The sequence below is a fragment of the Notothenia coriiceps genome, unplaced genomic scaffold, assembly GCF_000735185.1.
Source record: "Notothenia coriiceps isolate Sejong01 unplaced genomic scaffold, NC01 NC01_scaffold00014314, whole genome shotgun sequence".
Taxonomy (NCBI): Eukaryota; Metazoa; Chordata; class Actinopteri; order Perciformes; family Nototheniidae; genus Notothenia; species Notothenia coriiceps.
The window spans coordinates 1-15,795 of NW_011347015.1; the positions used below are offsets into that span (position 1 = coordinate 1).

At 39.5% G+C, this 15,795-nt stretch overlaps 1 protein-coding gene across 1 annotated transcript; it reads right to left on the reverse strand.

Moving 5' to 3' along the window:
- Nucleotides 1-12,366: 12,366 nt before the first annotated feature.
- LOC104948461 (hydroxyacyl-thioester dehydratase type 2, mitochondrial-like) lies at nt 12,367-15,562 on the reverse strand. Its single transcript, XM_010774668.1, has 4 exons — nt 15,439-15,562; nt 14,691-14,767; nt 14,468-14,546; nt 12,367-13,364 (listed from the first exon to the last, which is right to left on the reverse strand). Exon 4 carries the CDS (start codon nt 13,299-13,301, stop codon nt 12,825-12,827), a length of 477 nt encoding a protein of 158 aa, XP_010772970.1. The 5' UTR covers nt 13,302-13,364; nt 14,468-14,546; nt 14,691-14,767; nt 15,439-15,562; the 3' UTR covers nt 12,367-12,824.
- Nucleotides 15,563-15,795: the final 233 nt, after the last annotated feature.

Sequence of the window (15,795 nt, forward strand, 5' to 3'; positions counted from 1 at the left end):
TCTGCCTCTCCTCTCCTCTCTGTCTCTCCTCTCTGTCTCTCCTCTCTGCCTCTCCTCTCCTCTCTGTCTCTCCTCTCTGTCTCTCCTCTCTGCCTCTCCTCTCTGCCTCTCCTCTCCTCTCTGCCTCTCCTCTCCTCTCCTCTCTTCCTCTCCTCTCTGCCTCTCCTCTCTGCCTCTCCTCTCCTCTCCTCTCTGCCTCTCCTCTCTGCCTCTCCTCTCCTCTCTGCCTCTCTGCCTCTCCTCACCTCTCTGCCTCTCCTCTCCTCTCTGCCTCTCCTCTCCTCTCCTCTCTGCCTCTCCTCTCTCCTCTCCTCTCTGCCTCTCCTCTCTGTCTCTCCTCTCTGTCTCTCCTCTCTGCCTCTCCTCTCCTCTCTGTCTCTCCTCTCCTCTCCTCTCCTCTCTGCCTCTCCTCTCTCCTCTCCTCTCCTCTCTGCCTCTCTGCCTCTCCTCTCCTCTCTGCCTCTCCTCTCCTCTCTGCCTCTCCTCTCTTCCTCTCCTCTCTTCCTCTCTCCTCTCCTCTCTGCCTCTCCTCTCTCTCCTCTCCTCTCTGCCTCTCCTCTCTGCCTCTCTGCCTCTCCTCTCCTCTCTGCCTCTCCTCTCTCTCCTCTCCTCTCTGCCTCTCTGCCTCTCCTCTCCTCTCTGCCTCTCCTCTCCTCTCTGCCTCTCCTCTCTCCTCTCCTCTCTGCCTCTCTGCCTCTCCTCTCCTCTCTGCCTCTCCTCTCCTCTCTGCCTCTCCTCTCCTCTCTGCCTCTCCTCTCCTCTCCTCTCTGCGTCCTGTTTTATAGGATTTTATTTTCAACTCTTGGTCCTACATATTTGATCTCTTATGTGTTTTCCTTTAAACGGTCTGTTTCTTTGATCTAAAGCGCTCTAATAGAGTTAGCTGTGTTTTCAAGTTTATTTATATATCAGTCTGGGTGGCGATAGCTCTGGGACTTGGCGCAGGAGCCAGTGGATCTCTGGTTCAAGTCCCAGAATGGACCAAGGACAGAGAATCTGGTACTTTGCAGGGTGAGGGGTGTCCGGCACACATTTCCAAAAAGCATGTGCTAAGATGTTTAGTTAAACAAAACAAAAAAAATGTAAACATCAACTTGACTTTCCAGAAATGTCAATCATAACCCATAATCCAAAACCAACGTCAACTGAATTTGTGATCTAATGTCTAATGATGTGATCGGAAATTAGTTTTTTCTCCGGCATGCAAGCAAACAAAACCACTCCCTTGTCTATATATAAAGCCCATGTATCCGCAGTTCCATTATGAAAACATGATTATAAAAAATTGAAATTACAAAAAGCAGATTTTTTAAATGATCACACATTTTAGAATCAAAATACTTTATTTATTAATTCATTTGTTTTCATTAAGATATTTGGTAATTAGTTATCTTATTTATTTATCCCTGGGAAAATGGTGTTTCGTGACAGTTGCTTCTTAATATTGATCTATTAGATTTAATTTGACTAAAGACTCTAAATGGCTCAACCAACCATGAGGAGCTGCTGATGGGCCTGCTTCTCCTCCAGGTGGTGGACGTGTCGGGGGCGGCGGTGCTGCAGGCGGCGCTGCCAAACTGTCAGGTGGAGTTGATAGAAAACTGTGGTCACTCTGTGTCATTGGAGCGGCCCAGGAAATCTGCCAATTTCATCATGGACTTCCTGTCTAAGAAGGAAGTCAACGGTGGAAACGCTAAGAAAATTTCCTGAAGCAAACTTTATAACCCTATGACCTCAGAATGGACAATGAAGGCTGTGAATTTGGTTTGATGCTCTTTTGTAGTTTGGTATAAGAGTTTTGCTATGACAGAGTTTATATCTGTAACATTTTAATATTCCAAATATTCCTGACGTTTTTAGACACGCAGCACCAAGCAGGAAGCTGTAGTCTCCATTTTAGATAAGTGTTGAAAGAAAACATTCCGATTTCTCTTTCAGAAACAATGTTTCTCAGTGTCTTGTTTCATGTGAACACACACATCTTTACAGCTACCATTTATGAGTAGATAATTTATTCAAGATACCACAGAGCAGAAGTCCCTTTGGTGTGCAAATGATTATATTTGCTGAGAAGAATTACACAAGTAACTTGACATTTGCAACAAAAACATGAAGATAAAATAATTTAAGGATAAATAATACAGATTGTTGATAATTTTCAGATTGTCTTCATGTATATTTTGGCTTGGGGTATATTTCGGTCAAATTAAAGTTATTATTGTTGACTCAATTTATGCCTATTGTTAGATTATTGAAATTCTGCACTTTCTGAGATTGAAACATCATATTTGTATTTCTCATGTAAGCATTGTTTTTCATGTATTTAACACCATGCCGGAATGTTTGTTGGTTTTTATTAGATTTATTTCTAGATAGTCATCTCTACTATCCAATTTTCTTTCACAATTTCATAAATGGATTGCAAATGTAAAAAAATGAAATGATAGCCATTGTACTATTGCTTAAACTATCAGCACTTTTTTTTTTAGTATACCTGACATTTATTACCTTTACTGTATATTTTGCGATTCCTGGATTTTGGACGGAGTGAACCATCTCACTATTGTGTACTCTTTGAGATATCCGTCTGTGATGACTGCGCATGCGCGGACTCCAGGGGCATGCTACATTTCACATCATGCTGAACTCTCAATGTGGATGTAGTTGGTGAGTTAAATGCTTAACAACTGAATTCTTAATAAACATTTATCAAACCAGAAACTGCATTTACTTTACTCTTAGGTGTTTTCAGCTGTCAGTGTAGCAGCTAGAAACTAGAGTAGACTTAAAAGCCAGTTCAGTTTAGCTACTGTTTGACCTCCTGTAAGCTAGTTCAAGATTCAGGTTGTTGTTCTTTATACATATTTTTTAAATGTCTATAATTGCATTCATGTTCCTGACATTTTCGTGACGAAAGGGTTGTCTGTCAGACTTTAAATGCAAGGGTTATTTATTATGTCAGATGTTACGTCTAATGTAACGGCAAGTTTTAATTGTGGCTTAGCGGTTAGCTGGCTATGTTGTTAGCTAAGTTTATTATTTGCTTGTGTGAAAAAACATGTGCTATAAGAGTGAAACAATATATTGTGCCCCTTTGTTGCATTACAACTAAAACCGGGGCTTTTATAAATCTCTTTCAGTCTCCTGACCTTCATAACCTAACATATGAAAACAGAGATATATTATGTACTTAAAAGTGGGGTATGTAATTTATTTCAGAAACACTTTTTGTTGTATTCCATGGAATGCTCTTAACATGCCGATAGCAATGAATATATTAAATGCTTTGACAATACATAAAAGAAATTCATCTGTGGAAGCCGTAGCGCTGTAAAAAGCACGACCAATCATTTTAGCAGGCCCGGCTAAAATAACTGGATGATATGGTTAGTACTGGATGTACTGATGTTATGTTACTGGATGACCTGCCTGTCAGCCTTCCATCTGTGCACAAACTTATCTCGTGTTTGGTCATGTGCGTGTTCGTGCTCTGTAAGGAAGTCTGTAAGGAAGAGGCAGATTTTTTCCGGTTGTGTATTTTCAAATTCTAGCGCACTCGAGCTGGTTTCTCCAAAATTACCTACCCCACCTAAATCCTAAATAGGGACATTATTGTGTTACAGCATGCTTTACACTGGAGTAAAAACTACTCAATAAATATTGGAATATCTGATAAACTATATATAAATATAAAGAAATAAGTTGGAATGCACTATAATATCAAACCAGTACAACTACATTGAGGTTGAGTGTAGGATGGAGCAAAACAGAGTAAAGTCTGTTTAAAAAAGAGAGAGGACAAAATACGAGTTATGAGTTTAGTAATAGGGATGCACTGTTTTACCCTTTTTCACATAAATAATACATTTTATTTTATTTAAATACCAAACTTAAGGTACCAGCCAGTATTGATCCTATACCAGTTATCACAAACTTCGGTCTGGTGTTACTGGCAAACTTTTTGCAAATATAGTTGAATTTCTTAAGAACAGCATGTCACTGTAGTTGAATCAAACCTTTTTCACACCAGGACGTATAGCTTTAGTTGGGGACTATTTCCAGCTGTGGATTTGACCACACATGGTTCCCTAGTGAACTTTTCCAGAAGTCACAGTCTACAGTGAAAGTGCATCAATTTCTTTAAAATAAATCATGTTGAGTTTAGTTGATGACTTTTTAATCTTGAATGATTTGCTTTTTTAGTCTGAGCTGATTACTATCTGTTGGAGTTCCCTGATGTTCCCTGATGCTTTAATATAATGAGCTGCGCCGACACAAAGGACAAACCTGCGCTCTACCAACGGGTCGTGTTGAAGAACGCCTCACCGTACCACTACATGAAGGTCTGCCTGTAAGTCCCTCTATCTCTTTTTTGATACTGTTTATAAATACAGATTTATTGTTTTATTAATTGGCTCTTCATTAACTCTTTAAAAATGATCATATTTATTTTTGTTTTAGGGTGCATTAGGCTCAGGTAAAACAAAAAGTTTACAATTGGAAGAAGGGGAAAGGGGGTACAATTTAAAAGATAACATTGATGAGAAATAAACTCAAATATTATTTGAGATTAAAGTTGTAAATTAATAAGGAAATATTTCAAATGTACAGATAAAAGAACATTCTGAAATGACACTAATTTACAAAAGAAACATTGCAAGATAGGATCAATCTCACCACACTGCGAGAGATTTTATAAAAATAAAGAATCTGTTAATAAAGAGTGAATAAAGATAACATATTAAAATAAGATGAATTGCAATATAAAGGTATAATATATAAGGTACATGTATTTTTATAAATTATAAAATCAATATACCACAATTTACTACTTTTATCTTTATGGTTAATTTAGTGGGAATGCTGATACAGCACAACATTCTTTATTATTCTGACGGGTTATTTTGCGCTTCCTCTCCCACATTCCGCATCGCAGAAACTCCGTCCAAACATCAAAACGTTCAGCTCTGTCGGGAATCGATGGCTATAACTTTTCTTATTCATAACTTTCATAATTCCAGAGATACATCCCATAATTCATCAAATGTTTAACATGCAAGTCAATGGAGAAACTCTTCAGACTTGAACAATCTTCATGCAACTTCAACTGCTAACTGCTCCTTCATACTTTCACTCAGAAACCTCATTCCAACTTTAAAATGTTACACAGCACCTTTAGTTAATCTGCCAAAAAGGCCACATTATTAACCCGAAAGTACACAAAAAGCACACTTGAGATGCTCAAGGTCCTTGAGATGCTTTACGTGTTGAAATTTCACCGATATCTGTAACGGTTCTTCAACAAAACGTTCACATGTAAGAAGTTTATCTCTCATTCATAAAAATGGAAACCTTTGATCTCTGGACACCTCGTTAGCTCAAATATAAACACCTGTGTCCTGGAACACGATGATGTCATAACTCCAACTGACATGCTCAGAGCAGCAGACTTCAGATAATCGTTAACGGTCCTGCCCTCAACAGCTCTACGTCAATTATGGGTTGTCATCATATGCCGTTTCCATGGAAACGCATCCCTTGCCATAAAACACGATGTCGCTATAACTCCAATGGACACGGTCCGATCGTCCCCCAAACTTCGCTTGTATATCACCGGTCCATGCATCAACAGCTCTACGCCAAATCTGAGATCTCACCATAGACTGTTGCCATGGAAAGGCATCCCTCACCATAAAACACGATGTCGCAGTAGCTCCAATGGACACGGTCCGGTTGTCCCACAAACTTCACCTGTATATCACCTCTCCATGCCTCAACAGCTCTACGTCAAATCTGAGATTTCACCATATGTCGTTTCCATGGAAACGCATCGCTCGCCATAAAACACGATGTTGTCGTAACGCCTATGAAAAGGGTCAAAACAGCACCAGACTTCAGATAATGGTTAACAGTCCTGCCCTCAACAGCTCTACGTCTATTATGGGGTGTCATCATATGCCGTTTCCATGGCATATGAAACGGCATATATCCCTCGACATAAAACACGATGTCGCTATAACTCCTATGAAAATGTTCAAAAAGTGCTCAAACTTCACATGTGTGCTAACAGTCCAGCAGTGAAGACATCTACGGGACAGTTATGAGATTTATTCAAATGCCGTTGCCATGGTAACACAATGCTCGCCATGAAACGATTATTTTTTTTTTTTCATGACTTTGGTGAAAATGCTCCAAACAGCCCAAAACTTCACAGGTTTGGTAACAATGCAGCCATCAACGCATCTAAGCGTATTATGGGGTGTCATCAAATGCCGTTGGCATGGCGACAGACCATTCGCCATGAAACATGATGTGGCTGTAAGTCCCATCGACACGGTCCAATCGTCCCCCAATCTTCACTTGTATATCACCGGTCCATGCCTCAACAGCTCTACGACGATTGGACCGTGTCGATGGGACTTACAGCCACATCATGTTTCATGGCGNTCCACTTCTCCCTCACCTTATAAGGAAGCTTCATCATGATGTTTCTGAGGTTTGATGGCATGTCCAACTCATTCATGTGCATGATTCGCTGTGTTACATTTGAGCATTCCCGTAAAAACAGAGAAAAGGATTTCAGTGATTTGACATCTTCTGCTTTAACCAGAGGCCAGCTATCAATTTTGTCCATATAAGCAGAAGCAATTGTGTATTCATTTCCAAAATGTTCAGCAAGCAGGGATTTGGCTCTTTGGTATCCTTGAACAGGGGGTAGGTACTGACAACTTTCACCAGGTCTCTTGGTTGCCCCCTGGTGAACTGCTCCAAGAAATGTAAACAATCACTTGCATTATCAGTTTTAACCTCAACACAATTTTCAAAGGATCTGATGAAAGAATGATACTGAAGAGGATCACCATCAAATGTGGGTATATTTCTCACTGGTAGGGAGGATGCTAAATGTTGCTGTACTAACATTGTAGTGATGTCAGTTTGGCGTGCATGATATTCACAATGTCATTTTGGGTGTCATTATTGCATGTCATATTCAAGGAGGATGCTCGTCCTGTCTGTTGAGCATCATGAACCACCTGTGTTGGTGCTTGAGTGTATAGTGGTCTGAGGTCCGTCTGTAACACTGCCATTTGTTTAGGCCTGACAGTTTGTGATGTATCTTTAAACCTGATGGTCTGTGAGGTTTCCTTTGGTCTTACAGTGACAGCCTGGGCATTAGGGTGAAATTCATTTTGCATGTTATTTTTGTCATTTCTCAGTGGGACAAATTGATTAGCCTGAGGATTGAGTTGCCTTGTACTCTGAGCTTTGTTCCTTTCCAGATAAGAGTTCATTCCATCCCTTTTGGAGCTGCATTTTGAGCTAGTTTCCAGAACATTGATTTTGGCATTAGTTGCAGCTAGCTCGGTCTCCAAAGCAATCTGTTCCTTTTCTTAGTTCCTCCTTTTCTTTTCTTAGTTCCTCCTCCTTTGCTTCACACTGATGTTTCCTTTTTAAAGCCTTCATGCGCTCCACAATTGCTGCTTTATCAGCCTCTGCTTTTAGCCTGGCAGATGCGGTGGATGATGTTTTAGATACATTAGTGTGTTTTGTGTTGCCTTTCCTTTGGACCTGAAATGTTAGAGGCAATGTCCTCCGGATTGATATCATCAATAACAGCACTTTGTTTAGTTTGAGTCTCAACATCAGTTTCAACATCAACATTGCTAACATCATTGTCATTATTTTCCACTTCATTGTCAACATTGTCATTATTTTCAACTTCATTGTCAACATTTGATTCCACATGAGGGTGCCCAGCAGCAGACAACCAATCCTTTACAGACTCAGTGAAATTACAAAATGTCATCATTGTTGCATTGAAATATGTATTTTGCCTTTTGACCTCCTCCTCGGGCAAATCCATATCTATGAAAGACTCATGCATGTCCTTCGCGTCCTCATAACACTTGATGAAGTTGCACAAATGAGCTAGCACAGACATTGTCAGTAGATTTCATCCAGACACGTATTGGTTCAATGTATTTTTTGGCCTGCTTGATTTTTGCCGATCTCTTTTCTTGGCACGTTTCTAAGGAAAACGCCAAGCCTTTTGGGGTAAACTTGAGGCCCCGTTCTACAGAGGGCTCGTGCGGAGCAACATTCTCCACACTTGAAACAACTGAATCAACCACAGGCATTGTCTCGTTTGTCTCAACCAGCTGCTCCATATTGTCTGATTGAGTTCACACAGGCAATTATATTGACACTTCATGTCGGAGATTTATGAATAAATGTCTTTTCAAGTCCAACAACTCCCAATATTCATCAACCTGTAGCGAAACAGTAATTCAGTCACTCCAAATAAGTTTGCTTTTTTCCAATAAAGCTGACAGATTATCCTTCACATACCAATGTTATGTTGTTGTGGAGATGGTTTGTGCGGCGTCCATTTAAGCCGTGGGTGGTCCTCTGTTCTCCGATCGTGTCTTTAACAGGCAATTCAAAGTTTCACAAAGTCAATGAGCATTGTCTCAGATTTCCAGATCAAACGCTGATGCGCCGGCGTCCATGTTCCTTTGTCCTTTGATCAGCATGATCATCTCCATTTGAGCGTGGTGGTGATTCCAGTCCAAACGTCCATGCAGTGCAAAAAATCCACAAAAAAAACAACAAAAGTGTCCGCTTGAATTAGGGAGGTTTTTTACTTTTTGTAGTGGCTATTTGTCAACTACAATAAACACCACAAAACGTTGATGCCTTGACTGGACAATGGACTCATTTACTCACTCATGATCTGCGTAAGATCCGCCGTACATGGTGCCTCAGTGGCCTTTTGAAGTTTTATTGTTCTTGAAAAATAGCCACTACAATGTTATTTGTGGCTTTTTTATGTATGTAAAATGGGACCCAAGTTCCCATCAGCAAAAACTTTTGCTATCCTGGCTCCAAAATGGTGGAATGAGCTCCCCATTGAAATCAGGACAGCAGATAGCTTGCACATCTTCCGGCGCTGAAAACTCATCTCTTTCGACTCCACTTCGATCGATATAATTACTAACAAAGAATTGCTAACAAAGCACTTATATACTAATAAAGGACTGGTTTATCTAAAGCTAGTTGAGTAGAACTTGAAATGTTTTAGCTCTATGAAACTTGACGTACTTATATGATTTTGTTTTCTTCAAGTTTGTATCTTCCTGGTCGAATGCACTTATTGTAAGTTGCTTCGGATAAAAGCGTCAGCTAAATGTAATGTAATGTTTTTACAGGTACCGGTATTTGAGACGTTGTTTCATAATGCTTTTCTGTTACACTTTATCTTAATGCTTTTATTGTGTTTGTATGTAAAGCACATTGAATTGCCTCATTGAAATCTGCTACATAAATAAACCAACCTTGTCTTGCCGATATGAACTAAAATCCCTTATGCAAGGTACTTTGAATTGCAGTTATAATAAACCTGCCTTCTTGCTATCCTCATAACTCTCCACTCGTGAGTCTGTAAGGCTGACCTTTAATCTGCAATCATCTTGGGCTTGCAGAAGCCGTTAAAAACAAAAATATTTGAAAAATAGGGATGCTGCAATACGCTGGAACATAATTCAGTATCTGACTTTATAAAAAATATTGGGTGACATTTACAAAGCTCTTCGTGACAAATTACCTAATATCTTCTAGGTCTCTTTAACTATCAATCAAATTCAAAGTTAATTAGCTCCCAAAAATAGTTGGCCTTTGAAATTAATCATGTTAATACTGAGATGGGGGAACTAGCTATTTAATACTATACCATACACAATTGAAACAATCTGCGAAAGCTTGTTAAATTAGACAAGCTAATCCCGTTAAAACAATTTGAATCCCGTTTGACTGACAGAGCAGTGTGAATGCATTTGTTTTCTTTCAGTTGATGTTCTTTATGTTAATGCACTTCCCTGATTGTTGTATAATGTGTTGATGTTTACTGTAACAGTCATGTGCTTCTTTTGTTTTATATGTAGGGTAATCAGTAAAAGAGAGCCTGCCCTCAGTGGCCTTTCCCCTGCCACAGGCATGCAGTCCCGCCGAGCTGCAGACTCACTGTAGTAATCCCCTCATGTCAATGATCCCAATGAGTTCCAGTTGGGGAAAATAAGTGCAGTAGTATCAGCAGATTCACCGAGTTGGAGTATTATCCTTTTAACAATAATATTATGCTTGTATTTGCAATCTAGAAAAAATGTAGTTGACCTAACGACAAAGTTATTATCCAGCACTCATCTAGCAATTTGTGTCAATACAAATGTCTGTGTGTGACTTTAAATGAGGGTTTCCCCAGCACAGTGTAAGAGTAAGCAGGGGCCTGGCCTCACAGTGTTGCATTAATTTCAGCTGCTTAAGTTGGGAAATTCAGAAGTCATCTGACAGATCCAGCCTCAAGGAAATCTGGATTCTGAATAACAGAAAATGTGGCTGTTCTGGTTGATTTTCAATGTAGATTAATAGAAAAAACAATAAGTCTATAGCAACGAGGAGAAGGCAATGTTTTTGATACAAATAATTTTAAATACATGAATATAATGATTTCGTCCAACATTATTAGTCTCTCCTATGCGTTTATGGTTTTCTTTTACTCTAACATTAACACCAACAATGATCAGATGCCTGACATTAGCCCGCCTGGTTAAGCGGCTAGCTCAGCTGATCCCTGTCGGACTGACAACAACAAACAACCGCACATGCGTCCGTTATCGGACAGACTACATGTCCTGCTTTAATATTAACAAGGCTAGTTCCATTGTTATTAACGTCTTTTTTGTATTGCACACACGAATTTAAAGTACACATTTCAGTTCAAAGTAATGCTGATCATTGGCTACTCCCAGCATGATGGAATTTTAATGTTGGTGGAATATGCCACGCTCCTTTAGAGGAAACATACTTAATTGCTTGTTGTTTATAAAAGGTTATACAATCCACTCCATTTTGAATTCACCATAGATAACATACATAATTTGGCACTTGTAAATTATGAATGTTTTACATCTGTAAAAGGCGTGTGGTCTTGATACAATGTTCTGAGAAGGATGTAAAAGGGATAAATCATGTAACATACGTATTTAAATTTTATGTTGCAAAAGACCATTACACATTCGAACCGACCATAGTTTATGTTTTAGAGAATGTTTGTGGGTCAGAAATAAGAGGAATTTATACAACGCAAAACTTTAACTGGACTTCGGTTTAATGTGCTTTAGATCAGCGGCTGTTCTCGGGCTTTCACTGGCACTGTCTCAGCTCCTGGTCCTTCATCCAGTCAGTCATTGTCAGTGCTCCACTCAAAAAGCCTGTATATCAGCAGTTTGCAGAGAGTTTCCAGGAAATTGCTTAATCAGTGACAGCGACAGAGAGCCAGGGTCAGCTGCCTGTCTGTCCGATAATGGATCTATGTTACAACACTGATGCTTACAATTTGACTATACACGTATTGTTTGAGTTGATTGTTCTGTTTTAAAACTATTATGTATTTAGTTGTGAACGACGGTTGGTGGTTAGTGTAACGATGTACAGGAAAGGATACGAAATAAAGCTTTCACATCTGTGTCCGATAAAGGAACCGGTGACGCAGCGAGAGGCTCAAACGCCCACTTGTAAACCAACTAAGATATATTTGTAAACTCACCAATAGCCAGACATTAACATCTACCACTAATTAACCATTTAAATAAGCTATTGCCGTTAAACCTACATGTTGTTAATGGTTAACTGCCGTTTTATTCCCGATAAACACTCACCGTGTGGGACTGCAGGTTCTGGCTGGCTTCGATCACCGCAGACAGCGGCACGGTGTCGTCCAGCAGCAGCCTGCCGGGGGCCGGCTTCTCCAGGTAAGACATTCCCGGAAGATAAACGGTGAAAGTCTGATGTAAACGTCCGTGTGTCACTGACTGAAAACGCCGGGAAGACACTGAGGAGGAGCCCCGCTGAGCCGAGCAGGAAACAGCCAGAAAGATGCAAACTAGCTGTTAGCTTAGCTTTACCGTAACCAAGAAACGCTGCTACGCAACCAACCTCATGGAGCGTCAGTGCCACCTGCTGGTCCGGAGGGAGAACTGCAAAGGGAAATGCCCATCATAAACTATTGCACAATTATGAAGTTGACCCTAACCCCCATAACTGAACAAAACACGGGAGTTTGATTAAACCGTTTTTTTTATTTGTATAAATGTCTTGCTTAGTAAGCTTTCTATGGGGGGAACATAATCACCTATTTTCAAATAATTAATTAGAATTTTGTACCAATTTGTGATCTTTATGCATCTATTTATGGTGTAAGTGTTTTTAATTTATATAAAGAAGTATTGAATATTTATATATATATTGAACAACAAAAAAAATGTGTAGGTCCTCAACGAGAAAAAACAAAGAAAATATCTGAGACACTATTTAAATACTTTATTAGATGTTTTTCATGATTCTTGAAACGTTTTAATTCTGTGCTGTGCAGTATATTGTTTGTGTTTATTGTTTTCCCAGTCTGATTTTAAGAAGGGGGTTGTAATTACTAAAAAATTCAAAGATCACTTTGTCATAAAAAAAAGATTTTGTTTTTATTCCACACAGAATATCTCACACATTAAACAAAATAAAGACCAGATTAAACATCAAAAAATGTAATGAAGCGACTGACGCCTCTTTCTTCTAGCTGCTCTATCCAAATGCACTTCCCTAAAAAAAAAACATCAATTACAACACAAAAACAAAAGGGAGGGGATTCTGTCATGAAAAAATACTGCTGCAACCAAAATATTTCGGGAAGTCGGGCTGCACTGTTTGTGCTGCAATGGAGACGTTATTTATTCACTGCAAATAACATCATGTTCTTCCTCCTCTTCCTCCTCCTCTCACTCCTTCTTCTGCTGCTCCTCAGGCATCATCACCATCACCTCCCCCTCCATCACCACCTTGTCCTTCACAGAGCACGTCACGGCGATGAAGGCGAACGACATCTTGATCTTGCGAATCTCGGCCTCGGCCAGCACCTCCTCTCCGATGTAGAGCGGCGCAGGGAAGCGGATCTCCTGGTACAGGAAGATGCAGCCGCGGCCCGGCATCCTGGTCCCGAGCACGGCCGAGATCAGACCGTTGATGAGGACGCCGTGGACGATGGGTGCCTCGAAGGCGGTGGTGCTGGCGTAGACGGGGTCCAGGTGGACCGGGTTGTTGTCACCCGTCAGCTCTGCGAACAGCTGCACATCTCGGGCAGAGAACGCTTTGGTGAGGGAGGCTTTCTGGCCGACGTGGAGCAGACGACAGGAGGGAGGAGAGAGGCAGCGCCGCCACCTCGGGTTAATAAAGAATCTGCTCCACAGGAAACTCATCCTCCGTCAGTCCAGCTGCAGCTCCCGACTGTTTCCTGTCAGCGCCAGCAAGAACGGAGACACCTGGAGTCAAAACAAAAGAAATAAGGTTGAGAAATGAGTAATAAAACCCAAAAATAGTTCCTATTTTCCCACTTCAGGTTCCCTAAATAAAAATCTATTAATACCTGTAGGAAAAATCAGGTGTCAGAGCAGTAACAGCAAGTATTTCCAAGGTTGAGATCAATAAAGTATCTATCTATCTATCTATCTATCTATCTATCTATCTATCTATCTATCTATCTATATATCTATAAGAGTGATACACAGGAAAGGACAGGCAAGAGTTGAATCGAAGATAAATAAAAATAAAATATGAAAAGTAACAGTAAACATAACATTTACAACATTATAATTAAGTAAAACAAAGAGTAGGTTAAAGTTAACAGATAAAGATAAGTGCTTTTGAATATATATAATTTTTTACCCATTCCTAAGACAATTTAGCACATTTCCGGACAATACTACCACTTTCCAAAATTGTACTGTATGCGATAAACAGTCATTTGTGATATACTTATTATATATTACCTTTTTTGTATTTTATATTTTTTAACATTTGAATTTCTCCTACTATGCAGCATTATACACCAAGCAAATTCCTTTCATTTGAAAACCTACTATGCAATGGCTCAAATCGAGATTCTTGTCTTGAGAAGAAAGCAGTCTTGAATAAAGCTTGCACAAATAAATCGACAATACGTGATCACACATTGTTTTGCTTGCAGTATAATATGAACATTGAGGTTCATCCCCGAGTAGATTTCAGTGAAGAAGAATGTCTCTTTATATTGCATTGATGGTTCTGTATTTTTAAACATAAATCTAGGATACAAAAAATCAACATTCAAAATACACAAAGGTGTACAGTATAAAGGTGAATCCAATCCTCTTATTTTTTTCTTTGTCTGTTTTGCCCTTATTACAGAGGGGCTGGTAAGGTTTGCGGATCAGATTTGAACCCTTATCCACTGCCATAAGGAGCCTCAGTACTATTAGCTCTCGACTAGAGCTTACTGTGCAGCCCAAGATGTATCATTTAACTTCGACTCAGATATCTAACTGCCTCTAAGCAGCTAATGCACAACATAAAGATCCTTTTTGCACACTGATCTGGATGTGCTGACCTGAAGCACTCTGAAGGCGCAGGCTTGTTTCTGGTACGAGCCCAGCAGAGTCAGGGAGCTCCACAGCTTCACCAAGCCCCTGAAAACACACACACACACACACACACACACACACACACACACACACACACACACACACACACACACACACACACACATAAAAAAAACATCTTGTGTAGAAGGAGTGAAAATGTGTTTTCCATTGTGCTGCTGCTGAACTCACTTGCTGTAAACACGCAGAAAAGCAGTGAGGGTGTCTTCATCGTACTTCAACAGGTCAAAGTTCAACGCTGCTCCCGCCTGGAACACATACACAAAAGCTAAATATGTATAGTTACTCTAATACTGCACTTCAGTACAGTTTTGAGGTACTTAACTTTATACTACATTTTTGAAGCCAATATTGCACTGTTTACCCTACTACATTATTAGTTACTACTTACATTTATTGCCCAGGTTATATGTTAATTAAAAAATGTAAAAATAATTTTTAGCTCCACCTTTATCAGCTACAACATGAAAGTCATACAAATGTGTATATCACTAACTATAAAATCAAGTAATATATTATTTATGACTCTGAAATGGGGCATTCTGTATAATGAGTACTCTTATTGGTACTATAAATATATTTTTTTAATATGACTTGAGTAAAAAAGTTAATGAAGGCCTTCTACTTAAAACGGAGTATTGTATTTATTCTACATCTGTATAAATTATATTATATAACTTCAGAGATATTTTTCATTAAGACAAACCTCCAAAACTTTTTTTTGATAAAGGATTATTTTAAAATAATAATAGTGAAAACACCCATTATAATTTCCTGAGGTTAACTGGTAGTCATCAACAAATAATCAAATTAAAGAAGGTTTGTCAAGTATATTTAAACTTGAACCAGCATTTAATGGATTATCAGAACAGATCCTGCTGTGGGAATTGAACCGTCGACCAAGTGTTGGTGAGCTCACCTCTCCATACAGACTGTCCAGCCCTGAGATGATGAACTGCTTCAGATTGACCGCACTCAGTCGGGTAGACACATCCTCCAGAACACTACACACAGAAACATCATGTGGATCAGGGTACAGATTTAATTGGTAAAGATGCAACTATATTATCACGTTGTAGACACCACAATATTAGACACTGTTTTATCCAAAGCAACTAACAATAAGTGCAACAAGAGAATGCAATTCCTGAAGAAATTGCTAGTGGGAATGCTTTATGCTGAAAAGCTAACGCTAAACTGCTATGCTGAAATGTAATGTGTAAGAAGAAAGTGAAGAATTTAGATTGAAATTATACATGAACACTGGGGGCTTGAA

What these genes read in the sequence shown, in the direction of transcription:
- LOC104948461 (XM_010774668.1), bottom strand. Translation starts at nt 13,301, where the DNA reads ATGAGTTTCCTGTGGAGCAGATTCTTTATTAACCCGAGGTGGCGGCGC.